General features: G+C 37.5%; 1 protein-coding gene across 1 annotated transcript in view; it reads left to right on the top strand.

The window, feature by feature from the left end:
* Positions 1-22,220, top strand: part of NUBPL (NUBP iron-sulfur cluster assembly factor, mitochondrial) — a 254,330-nt gene that overhangs the window by 89,453 nt on the left and 142,657 nt on the right. The window contains exons 5-6 of the mRNA XM_060143898.1: positions 15,289-15,328; positions 15,415-15,505. Coding sequence (XP_059999881.1) covers positions 15,289-15,328; positions 15,415-15,505 — 131 coding nt within the window. The remainder of the gene's footprint in view (positions 1-15,288; positions 15,329-15,414; positions 15,506-22,220) is intronic.

The following is a 22,220-nucleotide window of genomic DNA, read 5'->3' as shown; positions in this document are numbered from 1 at the left end:
CTCCCTCCCTCCCACCCTCCCTATCCCAACCCTCTAGGTGGTCACAAAGCACCGAGCTGATCTCCCTGTGCTATGCGGCTGCTTCCGACTAGCTATCTTTTTTTTTTCTTTTCTTTTTTTGCGGTACGCAGGCCTCTCACTGCTGTGGCCTCTCCCGTTGCGGAGCACAGGCTCTGGACGCGCAGGCTCAGCGGCCATGGCTCACAAACCCAGGCACTCCACGGCATGTGGGATCTTCCTGGACTGGGGCACGAACCCGTGTCCCCTGCATCGGCAGGTGGACTCTCAACCACTGCGCCACCAGGGAAGCCCTAGTTACCTATGTTACGTTTGGTAGTGTATATATGTCCATGCCACTCTCTTACTTTGTCACAGTTTACCCTTCCCCCCCCCATATCCTCAAGTCCATTCTCTAGTAGGTCTGTGTCTTTATTCCCATCTGACCCCTAGGTTCTTCATGAACTTTTTTTTTTTTTCTTAGATTCCATATATATGTGTTGGCTTACGGTATTTGTTTTTCTCTTTCTGACTTACTTCACTCTGTATGACAGACTCTAGGTCTATCCACCTCACTACAAATAACTCAATTTCGTTTCTTTTTATGGCTGAGTAATATTCCATTGTATATGTGTGCAACATCTTCTTTATCCATTCATCTGTCAGCGGAAACTTAGGTTGCTTCCATGTCCTGGCTATTGTAAATAGAGCTGCAAAGAACATTTTGGTACATGACTCTTTTTGAATTATGGTTTTCTCAGGGTATATGCCCAGTAGTGGGATTGCTGGGTTTATGGTAGTTCTATTTTTAGTCTTTTAAGAGCCTCCATACTGTTCTCCATAATGGCTGTATCAATTTACATTCCCACCAACAGTGCAAGAGTGTTCCTTTTTCTCCACACCCTCTCCAGCATTTATTATATCTAGATTTTTTGAAGATGGCCATTCTGACCAGTGTGAGACGATATCTCATTGTAGTTTTGATTTGCATTTCTCTAATGATTACTGATGTTGAACATTCTTTCATGTGTTTGTTGGCCATCTGTATATCTTCTTTGGAGAAATGTCTATTTAGGTCTTCTGCCCATTTTTGGATTGGGTTGTTTGTTTTTTTGTTATTGAGCTGCTTGTAAATTTTGGAGATTAATCCTTTGTCAATTGCTTCATTTGCAAATATTTTCTCCCATTCTGAGGGTTGTCTTTTGGTCTTATTTATGATTTCCTTTGCTGTGCAAAAGCTTTTAAGTTTCATTAGGTCCCATTTGTTTGTTTTTGTTTTTATTTCCATTTCTCTAGGAGGTTGGTCAAAAAGGATCTTGTTGTGACTTATGTCATAGAGTGCTCTGCCTATGTTTTCCTCTAAGAGTTTGGTAGTGTCTGGCCTTACATTTAGGTCTTTAATCCATTTTGAGTTTATTTTTGTGTACGGTGTTAGGGAGTGTTCTAATTTCATACTTTTACATGTAGCTGTCCAGCTGTCCCAGCACCACTTATTGAAGAAGCTGTCTTTTCTCCACTGTATATTCTTGCCTTCTTTATCAAAGATAAGGTGACCGTATGTGCGTGGGTTTATCTCTGGGCTTTCTATCCTGTTCCATTGATCTATATTACTGTTTTTGTGCCAGTACCATGCTGTCTTGATTACCGTAATTTTGTAGTATAATCTGAAGTCAGGGAGCCTGATTCCTCCAGCTCCATTTTTCGTTCTTGAGATTGCTTTGGCTATCCAGGGTCTTTTGTGTTTCCATACAAATTGTGAAATTTTTTGTTCTAGTTTTGTGAAAAATGCCAGTGGTAGTTTGATAGGGATTGCATTGAATCTGTAGATTGCTTTGGGAATTAGAATCCTTTTCACAATGTTGATTCTTCCAATCCAAAAACATGGTATATCTCTGCATCTATTTGTATCATCTTTAATTTCTTTCATCAGTGTCTTATAATTTTCTGCATACAGGTCTTTTGTCTCCTTAGGTAGGTTTATTCCTAGATATTTAATTCTTTTTGTTACAGTGGTAAATGGGAGTATTTTCTTAATTTCACTTTCAGATTTTTCATCATTAGTGTATAGGAAGGCAACAGATTTCTGTGTATTAATTTTGTATCCTGCTACGTTACCAGATTCATTGATTAGCTCTAGTAGGTTTAAGGTAGCATCTTTAGGATTCTCTATGTATAGTATCATGTCATCTGCAAACAGTGACAGCTTTACTTCTTCTTTTCCAATTTGGATTCCTTTTATTTATTTTTCTTCTCTGATTGCTACGGCTAAAACTTCCAAAACTATGTTGAATAATAGTGGTGAGAATGGGCAACCTTGTCTTGTTCCTGATCTTAGTGGAAATGGTTTCAGTTTTTCACCATTGAGGACGATGTTGGCTGTGGGTTTGTCATTTACAGCCTTTATTAGGTTGAGCTAAGCTACCTCTATGCCTACCGTCTAGAGGGTTTTTATTATACATGAGTGTTAAATTTTGTTGAAAGCTTTCTCTGCATCTATTGAGATAATCATATGGTTTTTCTCCTTCAGTTTGTTAATATGGTGTATCACGTTGACTGATTTGCGTATATTGAAGAATCCTTGCATTCCTTGAATAAACCCCACTTGATCATGGTGTATGATCGTTTTAAAGTGCTGTTGGATTCTGTTTGCTAGTATTTTGTTGAGGATTTTTGCATTTATGTTCATCAGTGTTATTGGCCTGTAGTTTTCTTTCTTTGTGACATCTTTGGTTTTGCTATCAGGGTGATGGTTGCCTCGTAGAATGAGTTGGGCAGTGTTCCTCCCTCTGCTGTATTTTGGAAGAGTTTGAGAAGGATAGGTGTTAGATCTTCTCTAAATGTTTGATAGAATTGGCCTGTGAAGCCATCTGGTCCTGGGCTTTTGTTTGTTGGAAGATTTTTAATTACAGTTTCAATTTCAGTGCTTGTTATTGGTGTGTTCATATTTTCTGTTTGTTCCTGGTTCAGTCTTGGCAGGTTGTGCATTTCTACGAATTTGTCCATTTCTTCCAGATGGTCCATTTTATTGTCATAGAGTTGCTTGTAGTAATCTCTCGTGATCCTTCGTATTTCTGCAGTGTCAGTTGTTACTTCTCCTTTTTCATTTCTAATTCTATTGATTTGAGTCTTCTCCCTTTTTCTCTTGACGAGTCTGGCTAATGGTTTATTAATTTTATTTATCTTCTCAAAGAACCAGCTTTCAATTTTATTCATGCTGTCATTTCCTTCACTTCTTTTTCATTTATTTCTGATCTGATCTTTATGATTTCTTTCCATCTGCTAACTTTGGGGTTTTTTTTGTTCTTCTTTCTCTACTTGGTTTAGGTGCAAGGTTAGGTTGTTTATTTGAGATGTGTCCTGTTTCTTAAGGTAGGATTGTATTGCTATAAACTTCCCTCTTAGAACTGCTTTTGCTGCATCCCATAGGTTTTGGGTCGTTGTGTTTCCATTGTCATTTGTGTCTAGGTATTTTTTTATTTCCCCTGTGATTTCTTCAGTGCTCATTTGGTATTAAGTAGTGTATTGTTTAGCCTCCATGTGTTTGTATTTTTTACAGATCTTTTCCTGTAATTGATATCTAGTCTCATAGCATTGTGATAGGAAAAGATACTTGATACGATTTCAGTTTTTTTTAATTTACCAAGCCTTGCTTTGTGACCCAAGATATGATCTATCCTGGAGAATGTTCCATGAGCATTTGAGAAAAATGTGTATTCTGTTGTTTTTGGGTGGAATGTCCTATAAATATCAATTAAGTCCATCTTGTTTAATGTATTATTTAAAGCTTGTGTTTCCTTATTTATTTTCATTTTGGATGATCTGTCCATTGGTGAAACTGGGGTGTTAAAGTCCCCTACTATGAATGTGTTACTGTCGATTTCCCGTTTTATGGCTGTTAGTATTTGCCTTATGTATTGAGGTGCTCCTATGTTGGGTGCATAAATATTTACAATTGTTATATCTTCTTCTTGGAGCAATCCCTTGATCATTATGTAGTGTCCTTCTTTGTCTCTTCTAATAGTTTTTATTTTAAAGTCTATTTTGTCTGATATGAGAATTGCTACTCCAGCTTTTTTTTGATTTCCATTTGCATGGAATATCTTTTTCCATCCCCTCACTTTCAGTCTGTATGTGTCCCTAGGTCTGCAGTGGGTCTCTTGTAGACAGCATATATGTGGGTCTTGTTTTTGTATCCATTCAGCCAGTCTGTGTCTTTTCAGCCAGTCTGTGTCTAATCGATTTACATTTAAGGTAATTATTGATATGTATGTTCCTATTCCCATTTTCTTAATTATTTTGGGTTTGTTATTGTAGGTCTTTTCCTTCTCTTGTGTTTCTTGCCTAGAGAAGTTCCTTTAGCATTTGTTGTTAAGCTGGTTTGGTCGTGCTGAACTCTCTCAGCTTTTGCTTGTCTGTAAAGGTTTTAATTTCTCTGTTGAATCTGAATGAGATCCTTGCTGGGTAGAGTAATCTTTGTTGTACGTTTTTCTCCTTCATTACTTTAAATATGTCCTGCCACTCCCTTCTGGCTTGCAGAGTTTCTGCTGAAAGATCAGCTGTTATGGGGATTCCCTTGTGTGTTATTTGTTGTTTTTCTCTTGCTGCTTTTAATATGTTTTCTTTATGTTTAATTTTTGATAGTTTGATTAATATGTCTTGGCATGTTTCTCCTGGGATTTATGCTGTATGGGACTCTCTGTGCTTCCAGGAGTTGATTAACTATTTCCTTTCCCATATTAGGGAGGTTTTCAACTATTATCTGTTCAAATATTTTCTCAGTCCCTTTCTTTTTCTCTCCTTCTTCTGGGACCCCTATAATTGATTGTTGGTGTGTTTAATGTTGTCCCAGAGGTATCTGAGACTGTCCTCAGTTCTTTTCATTCTTTTTTCTTTATTCTGCTCTGCAGTAGTTAGTTCCACAATTTTATCTTCCAGGTCACTTATCCGTTCTTCTGCCTCAGTTATTCTACTATTGATCCCTTCTAGAGTATTTTTAATTTCATTTGTTGTGCTGTTCATCATTGCTTGTTTCCTCTTTAGTTCTTCTAGGTCCTTGTTAGATGTTTCTTGCCTTTTGTCTATTTTATTTCCAAGATTTTGTATCATCTTTACTATCATTATTCTGAATTCTTTTTCAGGTAGACTGCCTATTTCCTCTTCATTTGTTAGGTCTGGTGGGTGTTTACCTTGCTCCATCTGCTGTGTGTTTTTCTGTATTCTGATTTTGTTTATCATAGTGTGTTGAGGTCTCCTTTTCGCAGACCGCAGGTTTTTAGTTCCTGTTGTTTTTGGTGTCTCTCCCCAGTGGTTAAGGTTGGTTCAGTGGGTTGTGTAGGCTCCCTGGTGGAGGGGACTAGTGCCTGTGTTCTGGTGGATGAGGCTCAATCTTTCTGGTGGGCAGGTCCATGTCTGGTGGTGTGTTTTGGGGTGTCTGTGGCCTTATTATGATTTTAGGCAGCCTCTCTGCTAATCGATTTGTCTGTGCTCTGTCTTGCTAGTTGTTTGGCATAGGGTGTCCAGCACTGTAGCTTGCTGGTCATCGAGTGAAGATGGTTCTTGGTGTTGAGATGGTGATCTCTGGGAGATTTTTGCCATTTCATATTATGTGGAGCTCAGAGGTCTCTTGTGGACCAGTGTCCTGAACTTGGCTCTCTCACCTCAGTGGCACGGCCCTGCTGCCTGGCTGGAGCACCAAGAGCCTTTCATTCACACGGCTCAGAATAAAAGGGAGAAAAAATAGAAAGAGCATAAAATAAAATAAAGTAAGATAAAATAAAATAAAGTTATTAAAATAAAAAATACTTATTAAGAAAAAAATGTTTCAAAAGTAAAAGAAAAAAAAACGGACAAACAGAACCGTAGGACAAATGGTGAAATCAAAGCTATATAGACAAATCCTCACACAGAAGCATACACATACACACTCACAAAAAGAGGAAAAGGGGGAAAAATAATATATCTTGCCCCCAAAGTCCACCTCCTCAGTTTGGGATGATACGTTTTCTATTCAGGTATTCCACACATGCAGGTACATCAAGTTGATGGTGTAGCTTTAATCCGCTGCTTCGGAGGCTGCTGGGAGAAATTTCCCTTTCTCTTCTTTTTTCACACAGCTCCTGGGGTTCAGCTTTGGATTTGGACTCACCTCTGCGTGTAGGTCACCTGAGGGCGTCTTTTCTTCACGTAGACAGGATGGGGTTCAAGGAACAGCTGATTCTGGGGCTCTGGCTCACTCAGGCGGGGGGAGGGAGGGGTGCAGTTGCGAGGCGAGCCTGCAGCGGCAGAGGCTGGCGTGATGTACCAGCCTGAGGCACGCTGTGCGTTCTACCGGGGAAGTTGTCCCTGGATCACAGGACCCTGGCAGAGGTGGGATGCATAGGCTCCTGGGAGGGGAGGTGTGGATAGTGACCTGTGCTCGCACACAGGCTTCTTGGTGGCTGCAGCCGCAGCCTTAGCGGCTCCTGCCCATCTCTGGGATCCGCGCTAATAACTGTGGCTCGCGCCAGTCTCTGGAACTCCTTTAAGCAGCACTCTTACTCACCTCTCCTCGCGCACCAGGAAACAAAGAGGGAAGAAAAAGTCTCTTGCCTCTTCGGCAGGTCCTGACTTTTTCCTGGACTCCCTCCCGGCTAGCCGTGGTGCACTAGCCCCTTCAGGCTGTGTTCACGCTGCCAATCTCAGTCCTCTCCCTGCGATTCAACTGAAGCCCGAGCCTCAGCTCCCAGCCCCCACCTGTCCCGGCAGGTGAGCAGACAAGCCTCTTGGGCTGGTGAGTGCTGCCCAGCACCGCTCCTCTGTGCGGGTATCTCTCCACTTTGCCCTCTGCACCCCGGTTGCTGTGCTCTCCTCTGTGGCCCCGAAGCTCCCCACTCCGCCTCCCTCAGTCTCTGCCCGCGAAGGGGCTTCCTGGTGTGTGGAAACCTTTCCTCTTTCACAGCTCCCTCCCACTGGTGCAGGTCCCGTCACTATTCTTTTGTCTCTGTTTTTTCTTTTGCCCTACCCAGCTATGTGGGGAGTTTCTTGCCTTTTGGGGTGTTTTAGGTCTTCTGCCAGTGTTCAGTGGGTGTTGTATAGGAGCAGTTCCACGTGTAGATGTATTTCTGATGTATTTGTGGGGAGGAAGGTGATCTCCGCATCTTACTCTTCCACCATCTTCTCAAATCCCCCTAAAAGCTGCTTCTTTGAGAAGATAAACAAAATTGATAAACCGTTAGCCAGACTCATCAAGAAAAAAAGGGAGAAGACTTAAATTAACAGGATTAGAAATGAAAAAGGAGAAGTAACAAGTGACATTTCAGAAATACAAAGGATCATGAGAGATTACTACAGGAAAGTATATGCCAATAAAGTGGTCAACCTGGATAAAATGGACAAATTCTTAGAAAATCACAACATTCCAAGACTGAACTAGGAAGAAATACAAATTATGAACAGACCAATCACAAGCTCTGAAACTGAAACTCTGATTAAAAATCTTCAACAAACAAAAGCCCAGGATCAGATGGCTTCACAGGCGAATTCTATCAAACATTTAGAGAAGAGCTAACACCAATCCTTCTCAAACTCCTCCAAAATATAGCAGAGGGAGGAACACTCCTAAAGTCATCCTATGAGGCCACCACCACCCTGATACCAAAACCAGACAAAGATGTCACAAAGAAAGAAAACTACAGGCCATTATCATGATGAACATAGATGGAAAACTCCTCAACAAAATAGTAGCAAACAGAATCCAACAGCACATTAAAAGAATCATACACCATGATCAAGTGGGGTTTATCCCAGGAGTGCAAGAATTCTTCAATATATGGAAATCAATCAATGTGATATACCATGTTAACAAATTGAAGGATAAAAACCATATGATCATCTCAATAGATGCAGAAAAAGCTTGTGAGAAAATTTAACACCTATTTATGACAAAAACCCTGCAGAAAGTAGGCATAGAGGGAACTTACCTCAACATAATAAAGGCCATATATGACAAACCCACAGCCAACATCATTGTTAGTGGTGAAAAAGTGAAATAATTTCCACTAAGATCAGGAACAAGACAAGGTTGCCCACTCTCACCACTATTATTCAACCTAGTTTTGGAAGTTTTAGCCACAGCAATCAGAGATGAAAAAGAAATAAAAGGAATCCAAATCGGAAAATAAGTAAAGCTGTCACTGTCTTCAGGTGACATGATAGTATACATAGAGAATCCTAAAGATGCCACCAGAAAACTATTAGAGGTAATCAATGAATTTGGTAAAATAGCATGATACAAAATTAATGCACAGAAACCTCTTGCATTCCTATACACTAATAATGAAAAATCTGAAAGAGAAATTAAAGAAACACTCCCATTTACCATTGCAACAAAAAGAATAAAATACCTAGGACTAAACCTACCTAAGGAGACAAAAGAGCTGTATGGAGAAAATTGTAAGACACTGATGAAAGAAATGAAAGATGATACTAATAGATGGGGAGATATACCATGTTCTTAGATTGGCAGTGTCAACATTGTATAAATGACTCTTCTACCCAAAGCAATCTACAGATTCAATGCAATCCCTATCAAACTACCAATGCCATTTTTCACAGAACTAGAACAAAAAATATCACAATTTGTATGGAAACACAAAAGACTCCGAATAGCCAAAGCAATCTTGAGAGCGAAAAACAGAGCTGGAGGAATCAGGCTCCTGGACTTCAGACTATACTATAAAGTTACAGTAATCAAGACCGTATGGTACTGGCCCTGAAACAGAAATATAGATCAATGGAAGAGGATAGAAAGCCCAGAGATAAACTCACACATCTATGGTTACCTTATCTTTGATAAAGGAGGCAAGAATATACAATGGAGTAAAGACAGCGTTGTCTGTAAGTGGTCCCAGGAAAACTGGACAGCTACATGTAAAAGAATGAAATTAGAACACTCCCTAACACCATACACAAAAATAAACTCAAAATGGATTAAAGGCCTAAATCTAAGGCCATATACTATACAAGTCTTAGAGGAAAGCATTGGCAGAACACTCTATGACATACATCACAGCAAGATCCTTTTTGACCCATCTCCTAGAGAAATGGAAATAAAATCAGAAATAAACAAATGGGACATAATGAAACTTTAAAGCTTTTGCACAGCAAAGGAGACCACAAACAAGATAAAAAGACAGCCATCAGAATGGGAGAAAATATTTGCAAACTAAGCAACTGACAAAGGATTAATCTCCAAAATATTCAAGCAGGTCGTGCATCTGAATATGAAAAAAACAAACAACCCAATCAAATAATGGGCAGAAGACCTAAATAGACATTTCTCCAAAGAAGATATACACATTACCAACAAACACATGAAAGGATGCTCAACATCACTAATCATTAGAGAAACGCAAACCAAAACAACAATGAGGTATTATCTCACACCAGTCAGAATGACTATCATCAAAAATATACGAACAATAAATGCTGGAGAGGGTGTGGAGAAAAGGGAACCCTCTTGCACTGTTGGTGGAATGTAAGTTGATATAGCCATTATTGAGAACAGTATGGAGGTGCCTTAAAAAACTAAAAATAGAACTACCAAATGACCCAGCAATCCCAGTACTGGGCATATACCCTGAGAAGACCAGAATTCAAAAAGAGTCATGTACCACAATGTTCATTGCAGCACAATTTACAATAGCCAGGACATGGAGGCAACCTAAGTGTCCATTGACAAATGAATGGATAAAGAAGATGTGGCACATATGCACAATGGAATATTACTCAGCCATAAAAGGAAACGAAATTGTTATTTGTAGTTAGGTGGATGGACCTAGAGGTTGTTGTACAGAGTGAAGCAAGTCAGAACAACAAATACCGTATGCTAACACATATATATGGAATCTAAAAAAAAAACATGGTTCTGATGAACCCAGGGGCAGTACAGTAATAAAGACGCAGATGTAGAGTATGGACTTGAGGACATGGGGTTGGGGAATGGTAAGCTAGGACGAAGTGAGAGAGTATCATTGATATACATATACTACCAAATGTAAAGTAGATAGCTAGTGGGAAGGATCTGCATAGCACAGGGAGATCAGCTCAGGGCTTTCTGACCACCTAGAGAGGTAGGATAGGGAGTGTGGGAGGGAGACGCACGAGGGATTGGATATGGGGATATATGTATATGTATAGGTGATTCCCTTTGTTATACAGCAGAGACTAACACAACAATGTAAAGCAATTATACTCCAATAAAGGTGTTAAAAAATTTTCATACATAGGCTATGCAGACAGAATAAGCCTTTTTAAGACCACTATCTCTCCTGTTTGCTGCAGTTTAAGCTCCATTAGACCATATCTCTGATGTTCACTGATGTTTTACCAGGGCCTATCCCAGTCTCTAGCAACTAGGGGTTATAAAGTAAATTTTTGTCTAATGAGTGTGTGAATGAATACTCTCATGAATTGGAATTTTGGTGTATACCAATATGGGGCAAGAGTAATATGGTGTAAACTTTGAAGAATATCCTTGGGTTTAAAACGTTGAAAAAGGGCTTTCCTGGTGGCGCAGTGGTTGAGAGTCCGCCTGCCGATGCAGGGGACACGGGTTCGTGCCCTGGTCCGGGAGGATCCCACATGCCATGGAGCGCCTGGGCCCGTGAGCCATGGCCACTGAGCCTGCGCGTCCGGAGCCTGTGCTCCGCAACGGGAGAGGCCACAGCAGTAAGAGGCCCGCGTACCGCAAAAAAATAAATAAATAAAAAATAAAAAGTTGAAGAAGAATTTAGAATCTATCAGGACAGACTTGATTGTTGCTATTATTATTATTTATCAACATTGATAATTTTTTCGCCAAATCCTTGGTGAATGTATACTGGATGATATCACATTTTATATCAACTATAGATTTTAATATAGATTGACGTTTATGATAATTTTATAATAAACTTCATATAGATCATAAAAAAAGATACAAATAGCTTCAGAAATACAGGGTACCTGGGAAAAAACCTAACAAAGAAAATGTACAATTTTCAAGAGGAAAAGAATTCTAAAATTTTATTGAAAGATTTTCTAAATGTCAATAATTGGAAAACAAATGATGTTCATGGATAGGAAAACTAAATTTTATAAAAATCTCAGTTCCTTCTAATAGTCTTGCAAATCCAGTCAGAAGTCCACTTGTCGAAATTGATGACCAAGTTGAATATGCAAATTATAAAGGTGAGCAAAGGGCCTGTGAATAGGTAAGACACTCTTGAAGAGAGAGAAAACACAGGAGACTTGTGCTTCCAGATATGGGTACTTATTATAAAACTGCAGTATATGCCTCCTGTTTGGTATTGGCTCAAGGATAGACAGATAAACTAGTAGAATCGAATAGATAGTCCAGAAACAGACTTATATATATATATGGAAACCTGATTTATGACAAGGCTAGCATTGCAGACTATTGATGGTTGGACAATTTATTATCCACGTGCAAATAAAGTAGTGGATCCTCATACTACACACACTAATTTCAGATGGTTTAAGGACTTAGATGTAAAATGCAAAACTATGAAGGTTTAGAAGACAATATAAGATATGATCTCAATGACTGTATTAGTAAAGGCTTTCTTAAACAAGACCCAATAAGGATAGACCATAAAGGAAAAAACTGATTAATTTGATTACATAAAAAGTAAAAACTTCTGTTATTCAAAAGACGTTATAAAGGGACAGAACAGCAGAGCCTTGTTCAAGATGATGAACTCAAATGCCTAGTGCATTTGATTAATGTATTTGATATTTGCACAACTGGAAAATAGAAAGAATTTGCTAATAAATACATAGAAAATGAAGGAAACACATACATGCTGCGCAAAGATCTTCTTATCAATTCAGAGAGAGAAAGGAAAAATAGTATTGTGTGCTATATTGCTCACCTATTAGTAACATTTACATCATGTCTAATAAAAATGGTGATATAATTGCATTGGGAAGATGGGTGCATGAAAAGTATGCCTGTGTTTGTGAAAAAGAGCTAAATACTTTAATATGTCATGAGATAACTAAAAATTGTCAAACTTTTGGTTTGGCAGATTAGCTAATTGTATCAACATTAATTTCCTGGTTGTGATAATTGTACTATGGTTATATAAAATATTAACATTAGGGAAAGCTAGGTGAAGGGTATATGAGGACTCTGGCTATACTTGCAACTTTCTGTAAGCCTAAGATTAATTCATCATAAGAAGTTAAATCAACTAATAGTTGTTGGCTCTGGGGAGTAAGAAATGTGACAGTGCTGGGGGATTATTGACATTTGGTAATAATTTTTATAGTACTACTTGACTTTTTAATTGGTATGCATTTGTTATTGGAGAAAATGGAAAGTAGAAAATTGTGCAGAGCCCAATGGAGGAAAGTTATTTCTCTGTAAATTTAACTTGGATGCTTTGGAAAGAATTGACAAAGTTAGTTACATGGAAAAGAATATTGCTATCAAATTATCTATGAGGGAGATTGAGCTTGTTAGTTTAGTCAGAAGTTAAAGAGGGAAACCATTAAAAAGTATATACTTAAACATTTTATTTTAGCTTGGAACATAAAAATGCATACTTATTCACCAATCTTTTAATGAAGGGCCATAGCTTTTTGTGTGTGTAGGGAATCCAGTGAATAGAGTTCAGTAATGGATTTCTTATATAAACCATGCCTGTATGCTTTATCATAATTTTAAATTTCAGTCTCTTTAAAGAGGAGAAAGAACCTAAAGAACATATGATAAAACGTATCTACCTCCATACTTCTTTTCATCTTTTAAAACCAAAACACCCTATCCATTAAACAATAGCTCTCCATTGCTACTTTCCCCTCCCTCTGGCAACCACCATTCTACTTTCTGTCTCTATCGTTTCGACTACTTTCAGTATCTCATATAAGGGGACCATACAGTATTTCTCTTTTTGTGTCTGACTTATTTTACTTAGCAGTGTTCTCGTGGTTCATCCATGTTGTAGTATATGTCAGAATTTTCTTCATTTTTAAGGCTGAATGATATTCCATTGCATATCTATACCACGTTTAGCTTATCCATTCATTCATTAAAGGACCCTTGGGCTGTTTCCACATTTTAGGTATAGTGAGTAATGCTGCTGTGAACATGAGTGTACAAATATCTCTTCAAGACACTGATACCCTTTGATCCTTTTTTCATCCCTGCTTTCAATTCCACCAAGAAGTGGAATTGCTGGATTGTATGGTAATTCTATTTTTAATTTTTTGAGGAACTCATATTATTTTCCATAACATTTCCATTTTACATTCCCATGAACAGTGCACAAGGGTTGCCATTTGTCTCTATTCTTGCCAACTGTTGTTATTTCCTGTGGGTTTTTTTTTTTTTTATGACAGCCATCCTAATAGTGTGAGGTGGCCTCTCATTGTAATTTTGATTCACATTTCCTTAATGATCACTGATGTTGAACATTTTTTCATGTGCTTATTGGCCATTTGTATATCTTCCTTGGAGAAATGTCTATTCATTTCCTTTGCCCAGTTTTGAATTTTGTTGTTGTTGTTGAGTTTTAAGAGTTCTCTCTATATTCTATTCTGGGTATTAATCTCTATAAGATATATGATTTACAAATATTTTCTCCCATTCTTTGGGTTACCTTTTCACTCTGTTGATATTATCTCCTGATGCACAACGTTTAAAACCTTTCATGAACTCCAATTTGTCTATTGTTGCTTTTGTTGCCTATGTCTTTGGTGTGTATCCAAGAAATCCTTGCCAAATCCAATGACATGAAGCTCTTGCCCTATGTTTTCTTCTAAGAGCTTTATAGTTTTAGCTGTTACATTTAGGCCTTTGATCCATTTTGAGTTAATTTTTTGTCTGTGGTGTTAAGTAAGGGTCCATCTTCATTCTTTTGCACGTGTATATACAGTTTTCCCAGCTTTTCCCCCAGTGAATGATCTTGGCCTCTCTGTGAAAAAATCGTTTGACTGTGTATGTGAGGGTTTATTTCTGGTCTCTCTGTTCTGTTTCATTGGTCTATATGTCTGCCTTTATGCCAGTAGCACATTGTTTTGATTGCTGTAGCTTTGTAGTAAGCTTTGAAATAAGGAAGTATGAGTCCTCAAGCTGTGTTCTTCTCTTTCAAGATTGATTTGCATATTTGGGATCCTTTGAGGTACCATATGAATTTTAGGATGGATTTTTTATTTCTGCAAGAAATATTACCTTGATAGGGATTTTGATAGGGATTGCACTGAATCTGTAGGTGGCTTTGGGTAGTACTGACATCTTAATATTAAGTCTTCCAGTTAATGAACATGGCATACGTTTTCGTTTGTTTATGTCTTCTTTAATTTCTTTCAGCAATGTTTTGTAGTTTGCATTTTGTAAGTCTTTTACCTCCTTGATTAAGTAAATTCCAAAGTATTTATTCTTTTTGATGCTGTTATAAATGGGATTTTCATAATTTCCTTTTCAGATTGTTCATTGTTAGTATATAGAAATGAACTGATTTTTGTATTTTGACTTTGTATCCTCTACTTTACTGGATTTATTTATTAACTCTAATAGTTTTTTGTGGAACCTTCAGGGTTTTATATATAAGATCATAACATCTGTGAAAAGAGAAAACTTTACTTCTTCTTTTCCAATTTGGATGCTGTTTATTTCTTTTTCTTGCCTCATTGCTCTGGCTATAACTTTCAGTATTATGTTGAATAAAAGTGGCAAAAGTGGGCATCCTTATCTTGTTCCTGATCCTAGAGGAAAAACTTTCAGTCTTTTACTATTGAGTATGATGCTTGCTGTGGGTTTTTCACATTTGGCTTTTATTATGTTGAAATACAAAATAGAGTTTGTTACTTTTTTTGGATTCTTATACTTTTCAAAAATTTCAAGTAAAGAAAAGAAATAACTGTGTGTGTGTGTTTGCAAATATACATGTATACACATACTAGATAAGCATATGTATATAATTTATTTATCGATATATATGAATAAACCTGGTGGACAAAATTACTTATTGAGGTTATTTTTTAGAACATTTGAAAATAGTAGATGAAGTGTTTCTTAATAAAACTATATCCCATCTATTTTTAGATGTTGCACCCATTGGGTGTATTAGTTGTATGCTTGGTATAATGTTTAAACTGTTGCAGATTGAGGTGGATTAGTTGGAAGTGAAAGACTAGCAATATGAGTAGCTTATTTATATTTTTAATTTGACACTCTTTGATAAGAAAACGCAATATGTTTATGTATAATGACTTACTCTTCTAAAAGATGTTTTTTTCTTATTTCAGGTAACTTAATGCGGCCTCTTTTGAATTATGGTATTGCTTGGTAAGCATATCTTTTTTACTTTATGTTACTTTTCAGAATAATATTAACTTATATAAATTAGTTGTATTTTTGGTTTCCCATTGCAGTATGTCCATGGGCTTCCTGATTGAAGAGACTGCACCCATTGTTTGGAGAGGCCTTATGGTAATGTCAGCCATTGAGAAACTGTTGAGACAGGTAAGAAAATTGCATTAAGCATCATTTTATTATCGGCACACTGTGGTTAATATTTTCTGATTGGAGAGTCATTAAAATTTGCAGTCAGGTTTGAGATTTTTGCAAAAGAACCCAGTCAATATACTGAATTTATAATGAGGTGTGTGGCGCCAAGACCAACTTTCACTGTCACATGATTGAATCTTTCCCGTTGCTTATTAGTACTAAAATCTAATGTCTTATTTTATATTATTCTGTTTCTCTGTTCAGACTCTGTTGAGTCTACATCAAGGCAAGGAAATTTATTTTATAAGTAATCTGCCTTCTTTAGATTTATGGTTAATTTCGTAGTGGCCAATATTGAGTTATAACGGCAGTGTAGAAATTCCTTAGATGTAGAAAAAATTCTATAAACCACAGTGCTTATGATTAAAATTGCTTCAGAACAAAATGAAATTTTATTTTACTCTGAGTACATATGGCTACATATTTATTTATATAGTATCTGTCCAATCAACTTGAATTTATCCTTAAGGAAAAGAACAGTTGATTGGATAATCTAAAAATATCAGATGAGCTCTATGTTATTTATAGGAATAAATTTTATTTTTTCTTAGTAACTGTGAATTTATAGTTAATTATGTTCTAAGTAAATATTATAAGTACTTTGGATTTTCTCCACTGACTTATAACAATTACGCCTTATTTATTCATGTTTTACTTTGGGTCAGGCACCATGCCATAGGCTGGCAGTTCTAATCATACATATTCCTATATTCATTTCCAGTTGTGAAAGTAAGTAGATATAATATGTCTTGAACTCTGAAACTCTTCTTTTTTCATTGTAACATCTTGTCTTTTTTCTGCTGCTTGAGTTCCGATAAATGTGCTCTTTGACCTTTGGTCCCAGAATCCTCCTATCTTCTCAGCACATTTAAGTCTCTTGGCTGCATTTCTTCCTCTTTCACACTCAGATCCCATAGTTGGTTATTTCAGTTATACTCCTGACCCCATCCATTCCAGTTCCTTTGTGATCTTGACCTTTATTTCTGTGGATTAAGCCAGGATTTTTTTTCTTTAAGGAAATTCTAAAACAATATTTATTCAGTTTATAATTAAAGTTAGAGTCAATGGAAATCTGGAAACGCCAGAAGGAGAATTTTGATTTTAATATTGTCAACTGAAAAAATTGTGCAACCTGTAAGTTGAGAATTATGTTTTATTTGGCGGACAAAACTGAGGACTTCATCCCAGGATGCAGTCTCTCAGGTAACTCTAAGGGACTGCTTCGAAGAGGTAAGGGAGGGGCCAGGATATATAAGAGTTTTTGCAGCAAAGACAGGTAGTCAGAACATCAAAAGATTACTGTCAATTTAAGAAAATCACATATCTCAAGTTAAGGAATTTAGCGCTTCTCTATGTATGGGAGGATACAAGAGTTTGGGCTCATTGAAATCATTCCTTTGATATCTGGGGCCCTCAGTTATCTGGGGCCAGTATCCTGTGCTTTCTGAGTTTCCTCAGGGTGCACCATCAGGGGTGGCTGCAGCAGCTGACTGCTAGATGGGGGGCATTCTGTTTCTATCCTGAGTTCCCTCAGGGCTAACTCTCAGGGAGGCGGTAATGTGTTGGCTTGATGGCTGCAACATCCTTGTTTACTGATATGGCAGGCAACATTTTCTCATTGACAATATTTCCCGCCTCCTATGTTAGTGTTAGAATTCTCAACAGGAAATGATTCAGAATTCCTCCTAAGTCTTTATGGATGGCCACAAGAAGATGGAGGTACTTCCACTTTCCACAGTGATCAGACACTTAGAGATCCAAGTCAGTGAGAAGAGACACAGAAGTCCAGGCCAAGGGTTGGTGTTCCTAGCTCAGAGATGTAGAATCCCCATAGCCCGTGCCCAGCAAGGGGTGAGCAAGTTCTCTCTTTTCTGTCCTTTTTAAATCTCAGGGATCCTTTTAAATCTCAGATTCCAACAGGTGACAAAAGCATCTGCAAATGAGCCCCTGAGCCTGGAAGAGAGAGAGCAAGTGTGTAACTGCCCTCAGGAGAGGGGTAAAGGGAGTTTCCCACAGAATGAGATTAAACCTGACAGTTTGAATAATTAGGCTGCAGAAAGACTGCACCTGAAGGTCACACTTAGATTTAGTACCTGCTTTTATAAACAAAAAAACTTTTTGAGACCAGAGGTGAGAAGATCAAAAGTCTGAAGGAACCAGAAGTATATTATTTTTTTATTTTGTGGGGTGTTGGGGAAGGGGAGAGGAGGCAGGATGCCAATTCTGTATTCTCAGTGTCCCACCATAACCCAGTCTTTTGTATCTACTGCTGAATACTGTTGGAGAATGTAGAATACTTGTGTTAATTGCTGGCATCATACATTTTTGATTTCTGAGTTTAGCCAGGCTCTCAGCACTTCAATCATCTGATTTAATTCATTATTCTTTTAACATTTATTAAATGCTCAGCTTAAAAAATATTTAGAGGGCTTCCCTGGTGGCGCAGTGGTTGAGAGTCCGCCTGCCGATGCAGGGGACACGGGTTCGTGCCCCGGTCCGGGAAGATCCCACATGCTGCGGAGCGGCTGGGCCCGTGAGCCATGGTTGCTGAGCCTGTGCGTCTGGAGCCTGTGCTCCGCAACGGGAGAGGCCACAACAGTGAGAGGCCCGCGAACCGCAAAAAAAAAAAAAAAAAAAAAATATATATATATATATATATATATATTTAGAGAATTTGGTAGTTTGGCAGAGGACCTATTGGAGATGTGGCGATTTGACTTGCTGGCACATAAATCATATAAAAGTTACAGTTTATTCTGACAAGTGCTGAAGATACATTTTTAGCAAACATACTACAAAATATCAGAATGAATATCAGGGGCGAGAAAATGAATCCATTACTTATATTGGATTGGCCTGCATGTTTGCCATATTGGCCTGCATGTTTGCCATACAGTCTTTTGTAAAGTTGCTTCTGTCATCTGCACATTTTAATAGGAGCTGAAAGCTGATATTTTTGGATCATACCGTGATCAGTGCTAATCATCTGAGCTATTAATTAAGGAGTGTTTTGTTTTGCTTTAGAAAGCAGACCAGCATTTGGTAAATTTAACATCCTTTGTGAAAATATAGTAGCTGGATAGATGCTCTATATAGCAGTGGATTGTGGAGGGTACCTGGTTCATTGGCTGATTAAAAAAATTGAATATAACACATATGTAGAAGAAGGTACAGATCATAAGTGTCCAGATAGATGGATTACCCCAAAGTGAAAACACCTTTATACTCATCATTCAGGACAAGATAAATAGAATACCAATGTTCCAGAAGCTCTTCTCCTGTCCCTTCCCAGTTACTATCTTGTGGGGAGATGATAAATACTTGTGGTAGGTCTGCCATCTTGAACTGGAATCTTTTTTAAAGTTTTTTTCCCTCTTTCTTTTAATTTATTGAGTTAAACTTATACATATAATAGGATTCACAGATCTTATATGTGGAGTTCAGTGATTTTTGATAGACATATATGACTGTGTAACCATACCCCAATCAAGATAGAGGACATTTCCATGCCCCTAGAAAGTTTCCTTGGACTCTCTTATAGTCAGTCCCACACCCATAGGCCATGATTGTTGTGATTTCTGTCACCATAAATGAGTTTTACATAAATGAGTTTTACATGTTCTTATACTTCATATAAAGGGAACCTTATAGTATAGAGCCTTTTGTATCTGGTTTCTGTTTCTTAGTCTAATGCTTTTGAAGTCATCCTTGTTGCATGTATCAGTAGCTGAGTCCTTTTTATTGCCTAGTAGTATTCCTTTGCATGAATATAACCTAATATTGTTTTAGCTGTTCTTCTGTTGATAGACATTTAGGTAGTCTCCAGTTTTTGGCCATTATGAATAATGCTGCTATAAATACTTGTACAAGTGTTCATAAGAGTTCCAGTTGTTTCACATCTTTGTCAATGTTTGGTGTGGTCATTCTGTTCACTGGTGGGTATAAAATGGTATCTTCTGACGGTTTTAATTTGTGCTTCCCTTATGGTCAGTGATTTTAAGCCCCTTTTCATGTGCATGTTAGATATTGCTGTATCTTCTTTCATGAAGTGTATGTTCAAGTCTTTCACTTTTTTTTTTTTTTTGGCTCATTTTTCTTCTTGTAATTGAGTTGCAAGAGTTTTAATATATTCTGGTTATGAGTCCATTGTCAGGTACATGTATTGGGAATATTTCTCCCAGTCTGTGGCTTGCCTTGTGATGAGCTGAAGTTTTAAATTTTCGTGAAACCCAGTCTATCCCCCACCTCCAATTTTTTTTTTTTCTTAATGCTTAGTACTTTTTCTGCCCTCTCTTAAGAAATCTTTGCCTGTCTACCCCAAGGTTGAGATTCTTGTGTATATTTTTACCTTTAAGATTTATAGGTCTGGCTTGTATATCTGGAATTAATTTTTTTGTATGAAGTGAGATAATGATCAAGGTTTATATTTTTTCATAGTTGTGTCATAATAGGAAATATATTTATTCTTTGTCCTTGGGTCCTGACACAAAGCTCCTAAAACCCTTGGAATTTCCTGAATGATAGGATTGTCCTTTGTCATTCGTAAGGAGCCTCGTTTTGAGCACACCTGCTAGTTCATGCTAGTGAGGTGACTTGGGCTAGGACCCCTAGATAGCTTCAGGATGGGACTGGTCACCAGCAAGGCCAAGTATTTAGAGGGTTAGAACTTTCAGCCTCTCCTACTGACCTCTGGGAACGGGAAGGGGGGTGGGCTGCAGATTAAACTCTATGAAAATTCTTGAACAACAAGATTCGATGAGCTTCTGGGTTGTAAAACACGTCCACATGCTGGGTGGGTTGTGTACTCTAGTTCCATGGGGACAGAAGCTCCTGTGCTCAGGGCCCTTCTGAACCTTGTATTTACCTCTTCATCTGGCTGTTCATCTGTATCCTTTATAATACCCTTTATAATAAACTGGTAAATGTAAGTAAACATTTTTCTGAGTTCTGTGAGCTGCTCTAGTAAAATACAGGCAACCTCAGATATTGTGGGTTTGGTTCCAGACCACCGCAGTGAAGGGAATATCACAATAAAGCAGTTGCATAAACTTTTTTGTTTCCCAGTGCACATGAGAGTTACGTTTCCATTATACTGTAGTCTATAAAGTGTGCAATAGCATTATGTCTAAAAAGAAAAAAAGTACATACCTTAATTAAAATATACTTTCTTGCTAAAAAGTGTTAACCATCATCTGAGCCTTCAGCAAGTCATAATCTTTTTGCAATAGTAACATGAAAGATCAGTGATCACAGATCACAATAATATGATAATAATGAAAAAGTTTGAAATATTGCAAGGATTACCAAAATGTGACACAGAGACACAGTGAGTAAATGCTCACTTGGAAAAATGGTCCTGATAGACTTGCTTGATGCAGGGTTGCCACAAACCTTCAATTTGTAAAAGATGCAGTATCTGTGAAGTGTGATACAATGAGGTATGCTTTCAATTGAACCTGAGGAGGGCGTCATGCGAACCTCCCATTTATAGCCAGTCAGCCCAGAAGCACGTGTAATAGCCTGGACTTGTGATTGGCATCTGAATTGGGTGAAGTCTTGTGGGACTAAGCCCTTAATGTATGGGATCTGATGCTATCTCCAGGTAGATAGTGTCAGAATTGACTTAATTGCTTGGCGGTGTTGGAAAACACACATTATAATAGTTTATCTAATTGTTCTAGCACTTTGTTTAAAAGACTTCCCTTTCCCTATTGAATTGACTTCATACATTAGACAAAAATCAATTAAGCATATGTGTATGGGTCTATCTCTGGACACTGTGTTGTGTTCCATGAATAGTTTAATCCTTAGAGTAGAACCATACTCTCTTGATGATTGAAGCTGTATAGAAGGCTTAAAATCAGAAAGTGAGAGTCCTCCAACTTTGTTTTTTCTTAAGATTGTTTTGACTATTCTAGGTTCTTTTACATTTCTGTATAAATTTTATATTCAACTTAACAATTTGTGTAGAAAAGCATGTTGTTATTTTCATTAGGATAGTATCGAACTATCAGTATAGATGAGTTTTGGGTGAATCGAGATCCTGACAACATTGAGTCTTCTAACCCTGAGCATGGTATGTTTCTACATTTATTTAGATTTTCTTTAATTTCTTGGAGTAATATTATATAGTTTTCAGTGTATAGGTCTTGTAATTCGTTTGTTAGATTTATCTTAAGTGTTCTTTGATGATATTGTAAATGGAATTTTTTTGGGGTGTTTAATTTCAAATTGTTTACAGTTAGCACATAGTACATATACTATTGATTTTTATATATTAACCTTGTATTCATAATTTTTCCAAATTTGTTTTCAAGTAGTTATTTAGTAGCTTTCTTGGTACCTTGTATGCACATGATTATATTGTCTGCAAGTAAAACAGCTTCATTTCTTTCTTTCCAATCTATTCTTTTCATTTCGTTTTCTTGTCTTCTTATTGAACTGTCAGTACAGTGTTGAACAGAAAAGATGAAGGCAGACAGACATGCTAGTCTTCATCCAGATATTTTTTTCTTATTTGATGATATTTATTCTCTTTACCAAGCTGTACAATAAAAGGGAAATGTCACATCTAGTGACATTAACATTAAATATTTCTTCATTAAGAAAGATGATAGCGATTGGTTCAAATTGGCAGAGTAGAAGGATGTGCTCTCACTTCCTCTTGTGA

Source organism: Lagenorhynchus albirostris, chromosome 1 (genome assembly GCF_949774975.1).
Source record: "Lagenorhynchus albirostris chromosome 1, mLagAlb1.1, whole genome shotgun sequence".
Classification (NCBI taxonomy): domain Eukaryota; kingdom Metazoa; phylum Chordata; class Mammalia; order Artiodactyla; family Delphinidae; genus Lagenorhynchus; species Lagenorhynchus albirostris.
This window is presented reverse-complemented; position numbering and strand designations above follow the sequence as displayed.